This window comes from Rhyacophila brunnea, unplaced genomic scaffold, assembly GCF_057557595.1.
Source record: "Rhyacophila brunnea isolate RB1 unplaced genomic scaffold, BYU_Rbru_1.0 scaffold_20, whole genome shotgun sequence".
In the NCBI taxonomy this organism is placed as follows: Eukaryota; Metazoa; Arthropoda; class Insecta; order Trichoptera; family Rhyacophilidae; genus Rhyacophila; species Rhyacophila brunnea.
In genome coordinates this window covers 23874234-23890793 of record NW_028232860.1, presented here as the reverse complement: position 1 = coordinate 23890793, position 16560 = coordinate 23874234, and the positions used below count along the sequence as shown (strand labels likewise).

At 37.0% G+C, this 16560-nt stretch overlaps 1 protein-coding gene across 1 annotated transcript; it reads left to right on the top strand.

The window, feature by feature from the left end:
• The first annotated feature begins 15 nt into the window (after window positions 1–15).
• Arp6 (Actin-related protein 6) lies at window positions 16–5070 on the top strand. The gene is made up of 3 exons (XM_085948341.1): window positions 16–238; window positions 1945–2975; window positions 4250–5070. The coding sequence occupies exons 1-3, from the start codon at window positions 166–168 to the stop codon at window positions 4394–4396; spliced, it is 1251 nt and encodes a 416-aa protein (XP_085804467.1). The 5' UTR covers window positions 16–165; the 3' UTR covers window positions 4397–5070.
• The last annotated feature ends 11490 nt before the right edge of the window (window positions 5071–16560 follow it).

The window sequence follows — 16560 nt, the reverse complement described above, 5'->3', positions numbered from 1 at the left end:
GCCATACAACTAATAAAATAACTGGGCAAATTAAAGTGTTCATGTGTTTAAAATAATTAATGATAAGAGAAATTCTATTTTCATAATAATAACGTGCTTCAAATAATATAATCTAAGTACATACATTAACGTTTAGTTTGTGTACCCGATTATAATAATAATAACATGATAAAAATGATACTCTCGAGAATTCAAGTGGGGCGCGTGCGAATTGTAATACACACGGAACCAATCGATGGTCTGTATACATATGAAAATATTTAAATCAGGTTTTATTATTCCACGATCGTAAAGCCGTCATTTATGACGTGACACGTCGTTTGTCAATACTATATTCCAGGTATATTCAACGTTTAATATTATTGTAACCACCGGCACCAAACTTCGAAAATTCTAATTTGCCATAAACAACTTTTAACTCCTGCCGTGTTTCCGGTTCCAGTGCAAGCGATTGTCCAATACGAAATCATGATAGCTCATCATAGCATGATACCATGAAATTCAAAATATCCCGCAAAAGATTCAAAAATCTAAAATTTGGGAAGCTAAATTTAGCCAAGCTTATTTTAAATCGTTAATACCTAGGAATATAAACAATAAAATTGTCAATATATTGGGGTATTCTCAACTATATCGATTAATTAAAAATAGATACCAATACAATTATATATAGACGGGGCATATATTATACTACTTATACAGAATATTATGTTGAATTCGTATCCTATTTAATTTAAGCTCTGTGTAAAAAATGTGGGTATTTAATGGAACCACTAGTAACAGATAAGTCGTACGTATTGTCTACTCTCTAATCTAAAATATTATGCATATTAAATTAGTGATGTAGGTATATATTATATAAATTATTGTCAAGTAGTGTGTAATCACTGTAATCCGACTAATATTTTCTAACAGATAATATGGAATGTCATTAATAATATGAAAATAATGTATTTTATGAGCATGTAGATCGCTTTTGAAGCACCGCTTACGTATCATAACATGGCGGGAGGCGCGGAACGTAGCGACGGACTGAGGGACGTAGCGCGACCTTGTGCTTGTTATGCGGTTCGATACTGGAACGTGGTGGTGTGAAGTATTTATTAATAGTATTGATGAGACTCTAAATTCAATGCAACCGATATTGTACCTATGCGAACAGATCGAAAAAGTTTTGGGAAGCACTTCGTCTTGAAATTTTCTCCTGCATTTCAATAGACCCGGGCCATTTCTTCCTTTTTTGGACATGTCCGATTCTGAAGATGAGATGGGCCTCCACAGGGTGGAGGTTTGTATTCATTTATTTTTGTTTTTACGAGGAATGGATGTTAGCCACTTGCTCAACTTATTAGGTCCATACTCTGTGACTCCAAACACGCATTGAAAAACAATACGTGCACTTATTTGCAGACTCAAGATTCGAACTTGAGACCCACGACATTTATTTTCTTCCTTATTACATTTTATTATAATATATTATTTTCACATAATATTATGTACCTATTTAATATGTTTTTATTTTTTTTCTACAATTTTATTTATATTAATATTAACTTAAATATTCTGCGATTGGCTATACTTTTTGGTATTCTTTTATTACCATAGCTAATAATAAGTGTATCAAAAAATTGATTGTTTAAATTTATTTATTTTGCGTTAAGAATGAAAAATATGCTACAAATTAGTGGACTTAAAGTGTATAAATTATATACCTATTAACTTGCTATTAACACATATTTCTGGGTACTGCTGCGATACATTTTACTAAAGCCACGAAGAAACTTTATGGATCACTAGAAATTATTTCTAGCAACACTCAAATACCATTGCCTCTACAGCAACGTTAAAAATACACGTCAACTGTCAAATAATTCGAAACTCATCGAATATAGACGAAAAATACTTTTCAGTCAATGTAATATACATTTTTTTTTATCATGGCAGATAATAATTGCTACGTCTTAGATAATGGTGCCTACACCGCCAAAGTAGGGTTTTCAAATGCGAAGCCAAAAGTTGTTCCGAACTGTATAATGAAAGCAAAGTCAGAAAGACGCCGGCCTTTTATCGGCGATCAAATCGAGGAATGCCGCGATGCTTCGGGATTGTATTACAATCTGCCTTTTCACAGAGGTTATCTCATAAACTATGACACTCAAAAAACAACATGGGATTACCTGTTCGGCAAAGACTGCTGTCCTGTTAATTTTAATGAGACGCCACTGATTATAACAGAACCCGTTTACAACTTTCCGTTCATTCAGGAAGCGATGACGGAAATATTTTTCGAAGACTTTGAATGCCAGTCTTTACTGAGAATCAACTCCTGTGATTTGTCTGATTACCACTATAGAAAAACTAACAATGATCCGTTATGCACACTTGTTATTGACAGCGGCTACAGCTATACAAGTATAGTTCCTTACATCAAAGGAAAAAAGTACAGACTCGGAATTGTGCGCATAGATATAGGCGGAAAACTCTTAACGAATCATTTAAAAGACTTAATATCGTACAGACAGTTAAATGTGATGGATGAGACGTATGTAATAAACCAAGCAAAAGAAGATGCCTGTTTCGTATCTGAAAATTTTATCAAAGATATGGAAGTATCTAGAAAAAAAAATGCTGAAAACACCATCATACGTGAATACGTTTTGCCAGATTATACGACAATTCGACGAGGATATTTGAGGGAAGTCGGCTCAAAAGACACAACCGAACAGCAAACCTTACGGATGAATAATGAAAGGTTTTGTATCCCCGAAGTCCTGTTTCGACCGTCAGATGTGGGCGTACAGCAGTGCGGTATATCGGAAGCTGTGATCCACTCAATTCAGCAATGTCCCGAAGAAACGCAGTCTCATATGTTTGCTAACATCGTTGCATGCGGAGGGTGCGCAGCTTTTCCAGGGTTCAAAGAGAGGCTTTATAACGATGTCCGTTCGATGGCGCCTGATCATTTCACTGTTAAGGTAACTTCTATTTTTCTTTTTAACACATCACTAGTTCGAAATAAACCAGAACTTTACAATTTAATTTGGGCGTACAGTACATTAGCCATCTCTATATTTTAATTGTCTGTACCTATGTTTATCGACAAATAAAACATGAATTCTTATTCTATACCCAGTGTATGATACATCATAATATGAAAGGCTTTAGACATAAGTGGAACCTTGATTTTACGTGCCTGAAATTCACATTTTTCTGTTATATGCATTTAGTTTCTGCAGTCCCGTTTCATTGTACTAAATTTAATTCTCGGTATTATGATTTTATTTCCCACAATTTACATCTGAAATATTCAAAATTCAATTAAGTAATAGGTATTGCGTATGTACTTACTTATTAAATTAAAAACCATTTAGTTGAACACATTCAATTCAATGCATGACAATCATTGAAATGAATTCCAGGTGCATGCATGCGTTTTTATTTAGACATGTCTGCAGCGCCCAAGACTAAAAGGTTACACACGCGATTGTAAAGTTTTTGTTTACCATTCAGCAAAGAAAAACATTGTCAGTTTAAGAGAAAAGGAGTATTCTCGAAAAGGTGAAAGTTTAGTTTTTTTGTCTTTTCAAAAACGTAAAATCAGGGTTTCATTATAGGTACCTAATTAGCCAAAAATCAAATTTATCAAAAAATAAAGCATTTCAAAAATCAAATTTTATTAACGAAAATCCATTGACATCTACTTATTCTTCACATTCAAGAGCTTAAGCTGGAGTTTGGCTCTAAATCCCATAAGCTTATAATACGTCATCTTATATCCAGTTTAACCAATGAAAAAACCGTTCAGTTACTTGTAACTTGGGCAACATGCCGCATAGATATATCGATTTAGTTAATTATAAACATTCAATGTGTCATTAATTGGTTACAAACTGCATTTCTTATGGATATTCACAAAGTAATCAAAACTCATTATTTGTTTCCTTCAATTTTAATTCCAACTTGCTGGAATAAAATCAGTGATTTATTTTTGGGTATGTCATCCCTTGTGTTGCCTCCCATTCCTTGGAATTGTTTTATTTGTTTGCATTTCCCTGTGGCATCTATTGAAGTATTAATCAACTCTATTCATTCAAATTTAGAATCATAATATATCGAAGCTAGAATAAGCAAGGATTCAAACCAATTTAATTAACACACAAAAGTATTTTTTAAGTTTTTCATTGTGATATATTACAATCTACGACCTACGTGATAGTAAAGTCTTATTTGTATGATATTTACTTGGCAGATTACTGTACCGCATGATCCGCAGACTTACTGTTGGAGCGGAGGCGCCCTTCTGTCACGTGATCCTGACTTTTATTCCCTCTGTGTCACGCGAGAGGAATATGAAGAGGAGGGAAAGTGGCTCGCTAAAGAGCGTTTCGATATTTAACATCATAGACGGAGGGAGGGAAACAGGAGTAACCTCACCTCTTGAACATGAACTCTTTGAATGTTTTCGTGAAATAAAATAATGTTGTGAACACTAATAAAGTGATTGAATGTATGGTTTTTTTCTACCACTCTGGTGACTTTTGTGGATAACTTTTTGTCTTATCGAATTCACCCATCGGCCTAAATGGCAATGTATTTAGTTTCATTGTCTTTCATCAATATAACATCAGTTTAATTGAATTAATAATGGGCAATTTAATTAATAAAATCTACCTCTTGCGTATAATAATGTTTAAATACTTATAAGTCTTATCTAATATGCTAATGAAGATTCATGTTCCTATCATTTGTACTTGTATGCTGTCCCCGCGTGTTTATATACCTATAATGATGTGTTCTTCACTGTACATGATTATTTTCTACAATATATGTATAAGAAAGTAATAATTGAAACTCGTCTTTTATTTATTTAATGTATTTAGGCATTACAGTAATACCCTGACTTACACGAACGTGAAGTTACGCAGTTTTTCGTTTGGCAACACTTCAGACCCAGTTCCACCAGAAAAGCACATGACAATTTGAAAGCTTGACAGAAGGTCTCAGGTCAATTGAAAAGGGCTTATAAATTTTAGAAAAAATGAACACTCCAATGAAGAACGCGTTATAGCTACAAAGAAAAGAATAAAAAAATTATTAGCTTGCTACAAAGAAATTCTGCTCGAAAAAAAGAAGGCATTGTGTCATCGGATTGTGTTGTTGAAGCCATCGACATTGAAATAACTTTTTTACGTAACTCATTTATTTTTTTATTATGTTGCATATTTATGAATACAAAGAACTGCAATTTAATTAAATATTCTTCTTCCAAACTAGTTTTGTAAGTCCTTAGTCCCAATTAAACAAAATTTATATATATTTATATTCAAAGTAGTACCCTGACGTATGCAAATTCGACTTAAGAGCATACATCAGTGAAACGGCAAATAATTTTCAGCAATAGGTGGGACGTAATTTCGCACTCGTTGCCAATCGGAGAGCGATAGTCGAGCTGTGAGCACGTCAATTTGTTGTGTGATGGCGTTGGCGGAATATAATTTTAAATCGTGTAAAGATGACTAAAAAACGTACGCACTTACTTGACAAAGAAAACATGCCAATGAATATATTATTATTATTATTACTAATATAACAATAAACATAACATTAAATGGACGCATGTTGAATTTTTATGACAAAATATGTTTTGTTCGTCACGCGTCGTTTGCACAATCTGCGCGTCGCGTAGTCACGATCTTTTTAGACCATGCCTCGGCTGAAGTATAGCTTTAAACCTATTGCATAACTTCGGTGTGTTACTGTACTTGTACAGTATGAATGCTTTCTCCATTCTTCTTGGCTTATTGTTCTCAGGCCTGGTCTTAGGGCGTTTGGGCTCAATCGTGCCTTAGGTTGCTCCAGAAGTCTTAGTAGTAAATTTTCTATTGTATTACATTTTCAACTGTTTGATTTTTGGGGATTTGGGCGGGGTGTCACTATTCATACTGCTACACAGACCCCCCACCCAAAAACTGTTTTTGATAGAGGTACCTACCATACCTAGTAAATGGCTTTGCCAGACGTGCATACATTAAAACGGTCTGGAGGGGTCCATTTTGAAAAAATATTCATTGATTTTTAAGGCGGCAGGAGAGGGTGCGGTTAACAAAATCTAGCAGGTTCCACCGATTCCACTACATAGCTTTTTGTCACTTCTATCACGGAATACCACACTTTTCCAGGTACATTCCCCATACCGAACCATTCCGAACTTTCAGTCTAGCGATAAACATTTAGCCTGCAGGTATTATTGAGGGTGTTCACCTATGAGTTATTGGGAGCTGTCGCATCTCTAAGTGGTTATTGAATGCGAGTGGCATAACGGTCATTATTATTAGGCCGTTTGTGTTCGCGCTGACTTGTCTTTCAGACTTGCCGCATCTGAATATATCATTATTAAACATTAGATGCCATAGATCATTGTACCAATTTATGAGTGCCATGGGTATTCCAGTGGCCACGGCCTTGCGTATCGTAGGATGCCGAAAGGAGTGGGGCCAACCCGTTGAGAAAACTGTTCGACAGTAAAATCATCCGGATCATGATCAATCATGAGGTCCTGATGAAAAAGAGGATGTATCTAATATTCCATATACCTAAATATTTTTTTTTCATTTCTGAGAGGGGTCTGGTTCGGACCCCCCCTTGTGTGCGCCTGGCCCTGCTTGGTCTCTCTGTCACAAAAATTTAATCATAATATACAAATATATAGAATAAAGCCGGGCTCACCGGTTTAAATCCCTAACCTAGCATATTCACATGATGTTTTTCAATATGTGTTTTATCCAGAGCAATTACCTAATGGGTTGTGTTAATTTCTTCCCCCTTCTCCTTCCTACACACGAAGATGAAAGACTCCAGAGCACCACGCACTATCCAGCCGGGAGGTGTTGTAAAGAAATAGTATGGGGCGGCACTTTGCTTAGATACGTCACTGTTAACCCTTTTTTTTTGTAATTTACCCTTTAGGATCTAAGCAGATGTCATCCACCTAGGAGTTTCTTGAGATTATACAGAATGGTCCAAGGGTTCCGTCATCCAAAAAAAGTTGAAAATCATTGATTATTCTCTAAGGTTGCCATGAAACGATATTGAAAGCCATTGCTTTAACCTATTTTGCTATCAGAGCGGTTTTCTGGAATCAGATATATTATTTTAAGTCATGAATGCAAGCCGTATTTATCGTTTGTTTACATATTTTGATATTTCAGTTCTTGGCCTACACAAAGTTGTGATGCAAAAAATAATAATATGAAATTAAGTGTTTCTTTGGTATGGATTCATTACAATAAATAAATATTTTAATGTTTTGTGTGCAATTATTTCATTAATTTTCTTAATAATAATTCATATTGGTCATCTCAAATAACTCCACATACTGAATTCTTTATTTCAGTTATATATTATATTATTAGAAATATTATTTATCATCATTGGTTCTACAATATGCCATGGATTTTAGCTGCCTTCCGAAGAGGTTTCCCAACAGATTTTTACAAGAGATTGTTGTTATAATGGAACAACTTAACCCTGAAATTGCGCAGATTGCGATTTTTTCTACTGCACACAAATTACATAGGTACTATGTAGTACATACATTATGTAGTAGGTATATGGCGAGGGGTGGAAGAGGCTTTTAAGATTTGACATAAATAGATAAACAATGTGTATCTGGACTGCATTATGTATTATTAGATTGCCGTGGTGGAGGGTGGAGGTAGGCTGTTAAGATCCGACGAAAATAATGCATACTAAACTTTGTCAGTCATACTTATTTGTTTTCATTGACCTAAGAATACAATTTGCAGATGGTGCTGGTTAGTTTTTAAAATTCAATTAATCCCTACCAATTAAGCTACGGGCGTTCTACTTAATTACGATGAAATTAATTAGTAGTAATTACATGAAATGCTTATCGAATTGCGTTAATGTTGTATTTAGGTTTTGTGTTTTAAATCATGGTATGAATTAAGTGCCGTTATTACTAACCGTCATCGAGATCACTCCAAATTAGTTGTTGGTTACCGATTCACGTATCGAACGTCGTATTTTTTTGAAAAAAAAAAGATTTTTTCTACTAGGTATATATTTGAGGTGTTTTCAAATTATGTATATTAAATATAAAGAATGTTACATTGTCAAATCTTGTGAATTATTTGTTGAATGAAAAAAATAGTTTTTAAAATTATTAGTAAGTACAAATACGTATACCTAAAATTTTTAATATAAATATTTTAGAATATAGGTTCCTTCTTTAATGGCTAACAATATTTATATATTAAGAAATATCAATTTATTTATTTTGGAATTAATTAGATAGGATCATTTGAAAACGAGACTCCATTTATAGAATGTTGATGTCGTAAATTTTATAATTGCATATTTAACTTGGATTACTATTTATTCACTTGGGAAATCTATGTGGTTATTAAGTATACATATAGCAATGACATAGGTAGCTAGTCAGTTCGTTGATGACTGCATTTTGAAATGCTCCATTTGGGAAGAACATTTTGTCTTTTTAAATGACTATTTATGTTTTAAATTTAAAATATCACATCAATTTGTACCGATAGAAGCGATAGAATAATAATATCGCAGAATTGCAGGTAATAGGACATTCTGCAATAAAACCACCATTCGCTGGCATTGTCGGACATTCGAGGCTCGCTCTGTGCGGTGACGTTCGATTACTATGCTAATCAAATGAACCGAACTCGTCGTTAAAATAAACGCGAATAAATTTACGCGACGCCCGGATATAACAGAACGGCGTCGACACACACCTCGTTCACACGGGAATCGAAAACAGAATTATCGTCGAATCGAATTTTAACCTAAGCACCCGCGCTACATATAAAATGGGTGTTTTATGTAATTGTTTCATTTCTACTACTATCATTGGGGTCCATGGCCTGTTGTAGAGTTAAAATAGACTATACGTATGTATAATAAATCTTTTCCTGAATTATTATTGTACTAGTAGGTAAAATAATTATATTATAATGATTTTTTTTAACAGCACCAATTACAGCAGTCAAACAATCACAGAAACGCCCATGTATGACAAAATTGCAATATCGCCAGGAATTTAACTCAAAAAGGGCATCTTATCTTGTACAAAGGTATTCATAAAAATCATAAAAAAATTGATCTTGAAAAAACAACCAATTAATTCCTACTAAATTTATTATTGATGAAAGCAATACATTTATTAATAACAACTTTTTGGTGCTTAATTTGGTTTGTATCCATTCAATTAACATTATCTAGATTACATCTACCTTACTTTTACTTTTTATTACTTTACTAATTTTACTAATTACTTTTACATAAAATAGAAACCTGTCAATCCTAAAAATATGTTTCAAGCCATCAGCATAGTCCACTGTGTAATATTTATATTTTAAAGTGGGTTTTCAATCTCGATCCCTCATGACACGCAAACCAGCGGGTTTCGAGAACATCCATTAAATACGCCTAAAATATGACTAGGGTCATAGAAAATATACGTAAACTATGGTTCACTTGGTTCTAAACAATATTATTTATTGATATCTTGATATTTTAATCCTCGGGCTGCCGAAATTCGGTACCTACGTATTATTCAAACCGAAAACATATGGGTATAACAACACTTTAAATTATATTGAAAAAAATAAGATGGAACAATCGAATTATATTTTAAATTAAAACAAATGAACTAAAACAGTTGAACTCACTTTTGCTTTTTCTATATTTGTATCTCTTCTTGGTCGTGCACTCATGGCTGAGGATCGTGACCACATTTAAATTTTGCCATCCTTTGAGCGACCAAGACTTTCCATCCTTCTCGATCTTCCGCTTCTCTCAGGGCAGAATGGATGGTGCCCCCAGTCAGCTCTTTCACTTGGTCGCTCCATCGCGCAGACGCTCTTCCTCTGCTTCGCTTTCCCTGGAGGCTACCCAAAGCTACCAGTCTCTCCAGGTTGTCCGGTCCGCGCCTGACAATATGTCCAAAAAACTGCAGAATTCTTCTCAGACATATCGTCGAGAGCCGTTCCTTTATCTTTAGTCTCTGGATGATTGAAGGCATCAATTGTCTTCCGTTCTCTTGCCTTCAGGGTCTACGACTCGACTCCGTATAGAAATATCAAGAACACTAATGTTTGCACAAGCATCATTTTTGTGGCAATCGAAATTCCCCGATCCTTCCATATAGTGGTAAGGCGTGTCATCGCATTTTTTGCAATCTGTGTGCGCCTTCTTATTTCCGGTTCGCATCCGCCCTTTCCACTGATGGTCGATCCAAGATATACAAACTCGTCGACTGTTTCGAGGTTTTGGAGTGTATTTGGTGTTGGTAGAAGGTTGGCCCGATCAACAACCATTAATTTGGTCTTATTCATATTAAAAAGAAGGCAGTATTTGCGACTCTCTTCCTCTACCCGGTGTAGCAGCTCTGTGAGTTCTCTTTCATCAGCAGCGATTAGTGTGGTATCATCTGCGAATCTGAAGTTGTTTATTTTCTGGCCACCAATTGTTATTCCGCCTTGCCAATGATCTAGGGCTCTTCGCATTATATGCTCTCCATATATATTGAATAACTGGGGAGATAAAACACATCTCCCTTCTCGGTTCGGAAACTCTTCAGAAAACGCGCTATGGCTATTGTTATATAAGTTTTTGATGAGGCAGGTAAGGTGTGATGGAACTCCCATTTTCAGAAGTACGAGGGTGGGTCAATAATTCCTTAGAAAAAAGCATTAAAACAGTTTTTATTTTTGTATTTTTTTTTTTTTCTCAACATAATCTCCTTGGAGCTCAATACACTTGGTTAGACCTTTCTCAATTTTTTTTAAACCGTCAGAAAAATAAGTTTTCGGAAGGTCTTCAAAATAAGCATTTGTCCGATCGATGACTTCTTCATTTGAAAAAAAACGTTGTCCACTTAGCCATTTTTTTAAGTTTGGGAAAAGGAAAAAGTCACTGGGGGCTAAATCTGGCGAATACGGTGGGTGGTCGACCAATTCGAACTTCAATTCTTCAATTTTAGCCATTGATCGTAAACATGTGTGAACACGGGCATTGTCCTGATGAAAGAGGATTTTTTTCCTGTTTAAATGAGGCCGTTTTTCTTCAATTTTGTTTTTTAGCTGGTCCAATAAAGATGCATAATAATCCCCTGTTATTGTTTTTCCTTTTTCCAAATAGTCAACGAAAATAATTTCACGTGCATCCCAAAATACAGTAGCCATAACCTTACCAGCTGATTTTACGGTTTTCGCCTTCTTTGGACATGGTTTGCCTTCGCAATCCACTGCTTTGACTGTTCTTTCGTCTCGGGAGTATAGTGGTGTATCCATGTTTCATCTACAGTCAGAAAGCGACGAAAAAATTCATCCGGATTGCGTTGCATGAGCGACAACAGGGCTTTAGAGGCCACCACCCTATTGCGTTTATTGTCGACTGTGAGCAAACGCGGCACCCATCTTGCAGAAATATTTTTCATGCCCAATTTGTCATGTAAAATAGAAATGACGCTACCTTTTGAGATCCCTGTAACCTCAATTATCTCACTCAACTTTAATCTTCGGTCACTTAACACCATATCGTGGATTTTATTGATCATTTCTGGTGTAGTCACCTCTACAGGACGTCCTGAGCGTGGTTCATCCTTTGTTGATGTACGACCACGTTTAAATTCATTTAACCAGTTATAAATAGTTGCAAATGAAGGAGCAGATATGCCGTGAACTAAATCCAACTCATTTTTTATTTCCTTTGCTGTTAACCCTTTTATATTAAAATGTTTAATAACAGCTCTAAACTCAATTTTCTCCATTTTCCATTTTCCACAAGCAAATTTTTTTTTAAATGTACGAGAAACACACAACAACCCGACCAATCTGATTGAAACTTCACAGCATACTGAATCGGTAGTGCCGCTGCATGAAAACAAACCGCTTACAGTACTAGTCGCGCCACCTGTCGGCTTTTCTAAGGACTTATTGACCCACCCTCGTACCTTCCAGATACAGTTCCATCTTACGCAGTCGAATGCCTTCTGATAGTCAATAAAGCATAACATCATACGGGTATTAAACTCTCTGCATTTTTCAATTAGTTGTCTGATGTTTAGAATTTGCTCTCGAGTTCCCTTGCCCATAACAAAACCTGCTTGTTCCTTGGGTATTAATTGTCGGTCGATGAAATGCTTCAGACGTCTGCTGATTATATGTAATAAGATCTTGCTTGCATGTGGAATAAGTGAGATTGTTCGATAGTTTTCACATTTACGTGAGGAACCTTTTTTGTGCAGGGGGATCAAAATTGACTCTGTCCAGTCCTTGGGCCATACACCACTTTTCTAGATCATGTTGCATAAGTGATATATGATTCTTTTTCCGTCATCATTGACCTTTTTTAAGGCTTCTGCAGATATGCCATCGCCACCTGGTGACTTGTGGGTTTTTAGTCTCTTTATCGCCTCTATCACTTCACTAAAAAGTATTTCAGGTTCTTGCTCATCGATACTTACGTCAACCACCCCATCATCCTCTTTTGTATCTCTGTATAGGGCTTCACAATATGTTTTCCACCTTGCCGTGACCCTATCCCACTCCATAAGTAGTGTGCCGTCCTCTTCCTCGATGGCCCAGTTTATTTTCTTGATATCTCCTGTGATTTCTTTCACTTATTGGAAACGCGAGTTTATACTCTGACAGCATGGGTTTCGATGTCTTCACACTTATTTCTGAGGAAAAGATTCTTGTCCCGCTGACAGAGTCGCTGAACAACTCTGTTTTGTTCAGAGTACCTTGCATGTTGTATAGTTGAATTAAGTCCCTTATTTCTAAGATCGGCTCTTGTTTGTATGGCCTCCCATGTTTCATCAGATATCCAGATCTTGCGACCTTTCGGATGTTCCTTACTGTTATTGAGTTTCTGGACTTCCTCCATCGCGCATAAGGTGGCTTCCTTCAACTTATTCCATGTTGTTTCGATATTGTCGCTGGGGTCTACGTATAGTGATGCCATTTTACGATTCACCTCATCGCTAAATTGCGATGTCGTAGTATCGTTAAATATAAACGGTCGAGTATTCTCACATCGTTTAGTCTTTTTCAGCTTTAGTCTCATATTGGCAACAAGAAGTTGGTGATCACTACCGCAGTCTGCACCTGGGTAGGTTTGTATATTAAATACTGATGACCGCCATCTTTTATTTATTGTTATGAAATCAATCTGGTTTCTATAGCTATCACCAGGTGAGATCCATGTATATAATCTCCCAGGGTGATGTTGGAACCATGTAGTCATGATTGCAAAATCCTGCTCTACGCAGAACTGCAAAAAATCTTCCCCTCTTGCGTTGCGATTGCCATGTCCAAATTTACCGATAAACTCTCTGAGATGATTGTCGTTCATGGTATTACCGACTTTGGCGTTCATATCACCTTGAACAACGGTGATCTCTCTTTTGGGTATTTCTTGGATTGTGCTTCTTAGCTCCTTGAAAAATTCTTCGCTATCCTCGTCTGTTGATGCAGCTGTAGGCGCATATACTTGTATAATGTTCAGCAAACATGGCTGGGCGTTGAGCTTTATTGTTATTATCCTGTCACTGATCGAATTGTATCCAATGACACTATCTTGGAGAGTTCGTGGTACAATAAAAGCTACTCCGTTTCGACTTTCGTTTTGTCCTGAACAATATACCATGTTGCCAAGTTCAGTCTCGAAATGTCCGGATCCTTTCCAATGTGTTTCGCTTAAACCCATTATATTTACGTTGTATCTCTGCATCTCTTTTTCGATGATTGCGAGCTTTCCGGGGTGTTGTACAAGTCCCCTTACGTTCCATGTACCTATTTTCTTTGGGATTTTCGAGACCGATTTACCAGTATCTGATTTCCCACCCGTGTGCCTAGTAACCGATTTCACACCACGCGGCCCGGACCCTGCGTGGCGCCGGGTGTCAGCCGGATCGCCTGACGTACTGTTACGATTTTGATGTTGCATTTCATGTGGTTTTCGTGGGATTTTAATGTGGTGGTTTCCCGTTGCCTTCCACATCGCAATATTGAAACCGTTCATAATGTTTTCATTATCGGCTTCAAGTGTCTGCTCTAAGGCTGTTCCAATCCCCGTGATCACCACCACCCTTAGTCAGTACTGAAGAAATTGCTGCCTTCCTCCAGTGGATCCCTCTTAGTCAGGCTCCTCATCATAGACCTGTCTGGCTTGGGAGACCCTTCCGGTAGTTAGACTACCGCCAGTATAGCCCTACGAATCCTCGGAACGCGCAAGCCTCCTCACCACGACAAGGTGGAGATCCATTCGAGGAGGGAATGTATACAAGTCGAAATTTTTGTTAATTAATTAATAAAATAAATTGTATTTAAATTAATCGGTAAATAATGGATCAAAATAGCCACATATACTGTTGTAATGATTGTGGGCAGACGTTTGGCAAATTTTCGGGTCTCATGAGGCACAGGACGATGATGCACAAAGGTGCTTAGTACTGTAAAATGGATTTCATTTTACAGAAATCAAGGGTAAAACATATTTTATTTACAGAACAAAATCAAGTTTGCCAGCCAGGGCATTCCGGGAGATCTCGTTGTCCTGGTAGGCTCCCTGAGCGTAGTCTGTCACGTACAGTCCCACGTTTTCGCAGTCCTAATGCTTAATCACAGGATTCGCTCCAGCGCCACTTATGCACACTGCTGCGCCAATTGAAATGCGAATATACACCAGTTATTTCTAATTCTAACCAAGCTATTGACCATACCATATATGCCAAATTCACAGAGGTTTGACGCATACACAGTTTTTTTTTTACAGCAAGTACACATTAAGTGTAAATAAAAAGGATAATAGCAGCCGCTGTCGGCGTCTAATATTTTTTTTATTTATTTATTTGTTTCTTTGTTAAACACCACAACAGGCCGTGAAGCCCAATTACAGTGGCAAAACTCCCAGGCTTGAGGAATTTACATATTAGATTATGTAAATACATTTTGACCTCACCGGAAATCGAATCCTGAGCTCCCGGATGGAGGGCCAGGACCTTACGCACTGCACCACAAGAGCCGCCAAATGTCATTAACAATTTCATAATTATATAATAGTAGGAAAAGTTCTTTTAGATTTTATCTCCGTGTAACCCTGGCAAATAAATCTGCATTGCGAAATGACTTGCAGCTAATCAAATCATTGATTTCGGTAACCCTTTTCAGCATTACATACATAAAATATAAAAGCTCCGTCTGCGGTGGACAGATATTTGAAAAATAAGTGTTTATAGTTGCAACTTATCTCAGGCTCCTCTAATGATGCAGTGATCAATAGTGGGACTGCAGTTGTCGGAGACCTCCAACAGTAGTGCGTGGTGCTGCATGGTAGATGTGACGTCGGGCGAGAACTTATGGGTGAGGTGGCCCGTTTCGCTCCGTCTGAGAATCTCAGAGTGCTCTGCGACTCCCGATCCAATGTAACAGATTCAGCCATATTTCCCGGAGCACAACGTTAAATTAAAATTTAACTGGGGCACTTGCAGTGAGAGTCGGGAATGACATACCTACCTATTATCAGAATCGACCGCCACTGCCGCATGCCGAGCTGCCGACCCTCCGACGCTGTACCCCCCCCACCCCTCCGTCAGACAGCCGGTCAATCAGTCGTTCATTCTCTGAGGCGTCGTGCACATAGAATCGGGCTTGCGGGGCGCTCGCGCATATTTAATGTGAATCATCGAAAATACAACGTAATCAAATACGCCAGCGCACACTGGATTTTACGACGCATTGTGCCCGCCTGCCCCATGATTCATCGTTTTTTGGCTTCTCAGCGATACAAATTAACGAAAATAAACGTAGTCCATTCATTGAACACGGCAAGCAAAATCACGCTTCGGAAGCGTCGTCGATAGACGGGCGATGAGGCATTATTTAATAACAGTGAACTCTTTGTTTAGTTATTGCGTGTCCGATATTTCGCTGGTAGAATGATGTCATCGTGAATATTAATTACAAGCCCCGAGAAATTTAATAATATTTTTATTGCTTTGTTATGAGAGACGCTGATAATAATAATTATTTTGTGCTTCTTGAGCCCCTTATTTCAGGGGTGAAGGGTAATGCGCGGGTGGGAGGGGGCCTACTTCGTAGAGAGCGCACCGAGCGCCGCTTTGGTGGGCTTTATGCCTGAAAGATAATATCAGAAATTAAGTCGGTGCCTTATTGACGTATTACAATCATATTATTTTATAGAACACACTTACCAAATGCCTCCAAATTGTCGTTATCAATCTCTCACATCTAATTTTGATGGTCTATGAAAAATAATATCATAAAATTAATGTTTGAAAGCTTTTTTTGAGGAATATAATTTTATATAATATGCATACCGTATGGACTTCTTCAAAATCATCGGACGTTGTCATTATCCGCTATAAAAACATAAATCACGTATCAGATTTTATTTTTAATTTGGTTTTCGATCTAGTAAGTAGTAGTGCCACCCCCCAAACATGAAAATTATCAGAATGATTTTAAACATTGAAATTGAAAGACT

Bases quoted from the DNA above. Each gene is read 5' to 3' on its own strand.
- Arp6 (XM_085948341.1), top strand. From the start codon at position 166: ATGATAAAAATGATACTCTCGAGAATTCAAGTGGGGCGCGTGCGAATT. The intron at 239-1,944 runs GTCTGTATACAT...TTATCATGGCAG, and splicing joins ACACACGGAACCAATCGATG to ATAATAATTGCTACGTCTTA. The intron at 2,976-4,249 runs GTAACTTCTATT...TTTACTTGGCAG, and splicing joins CTGATCATTTCACTGTTAAG to ATTACTGTACCGCATGATCC.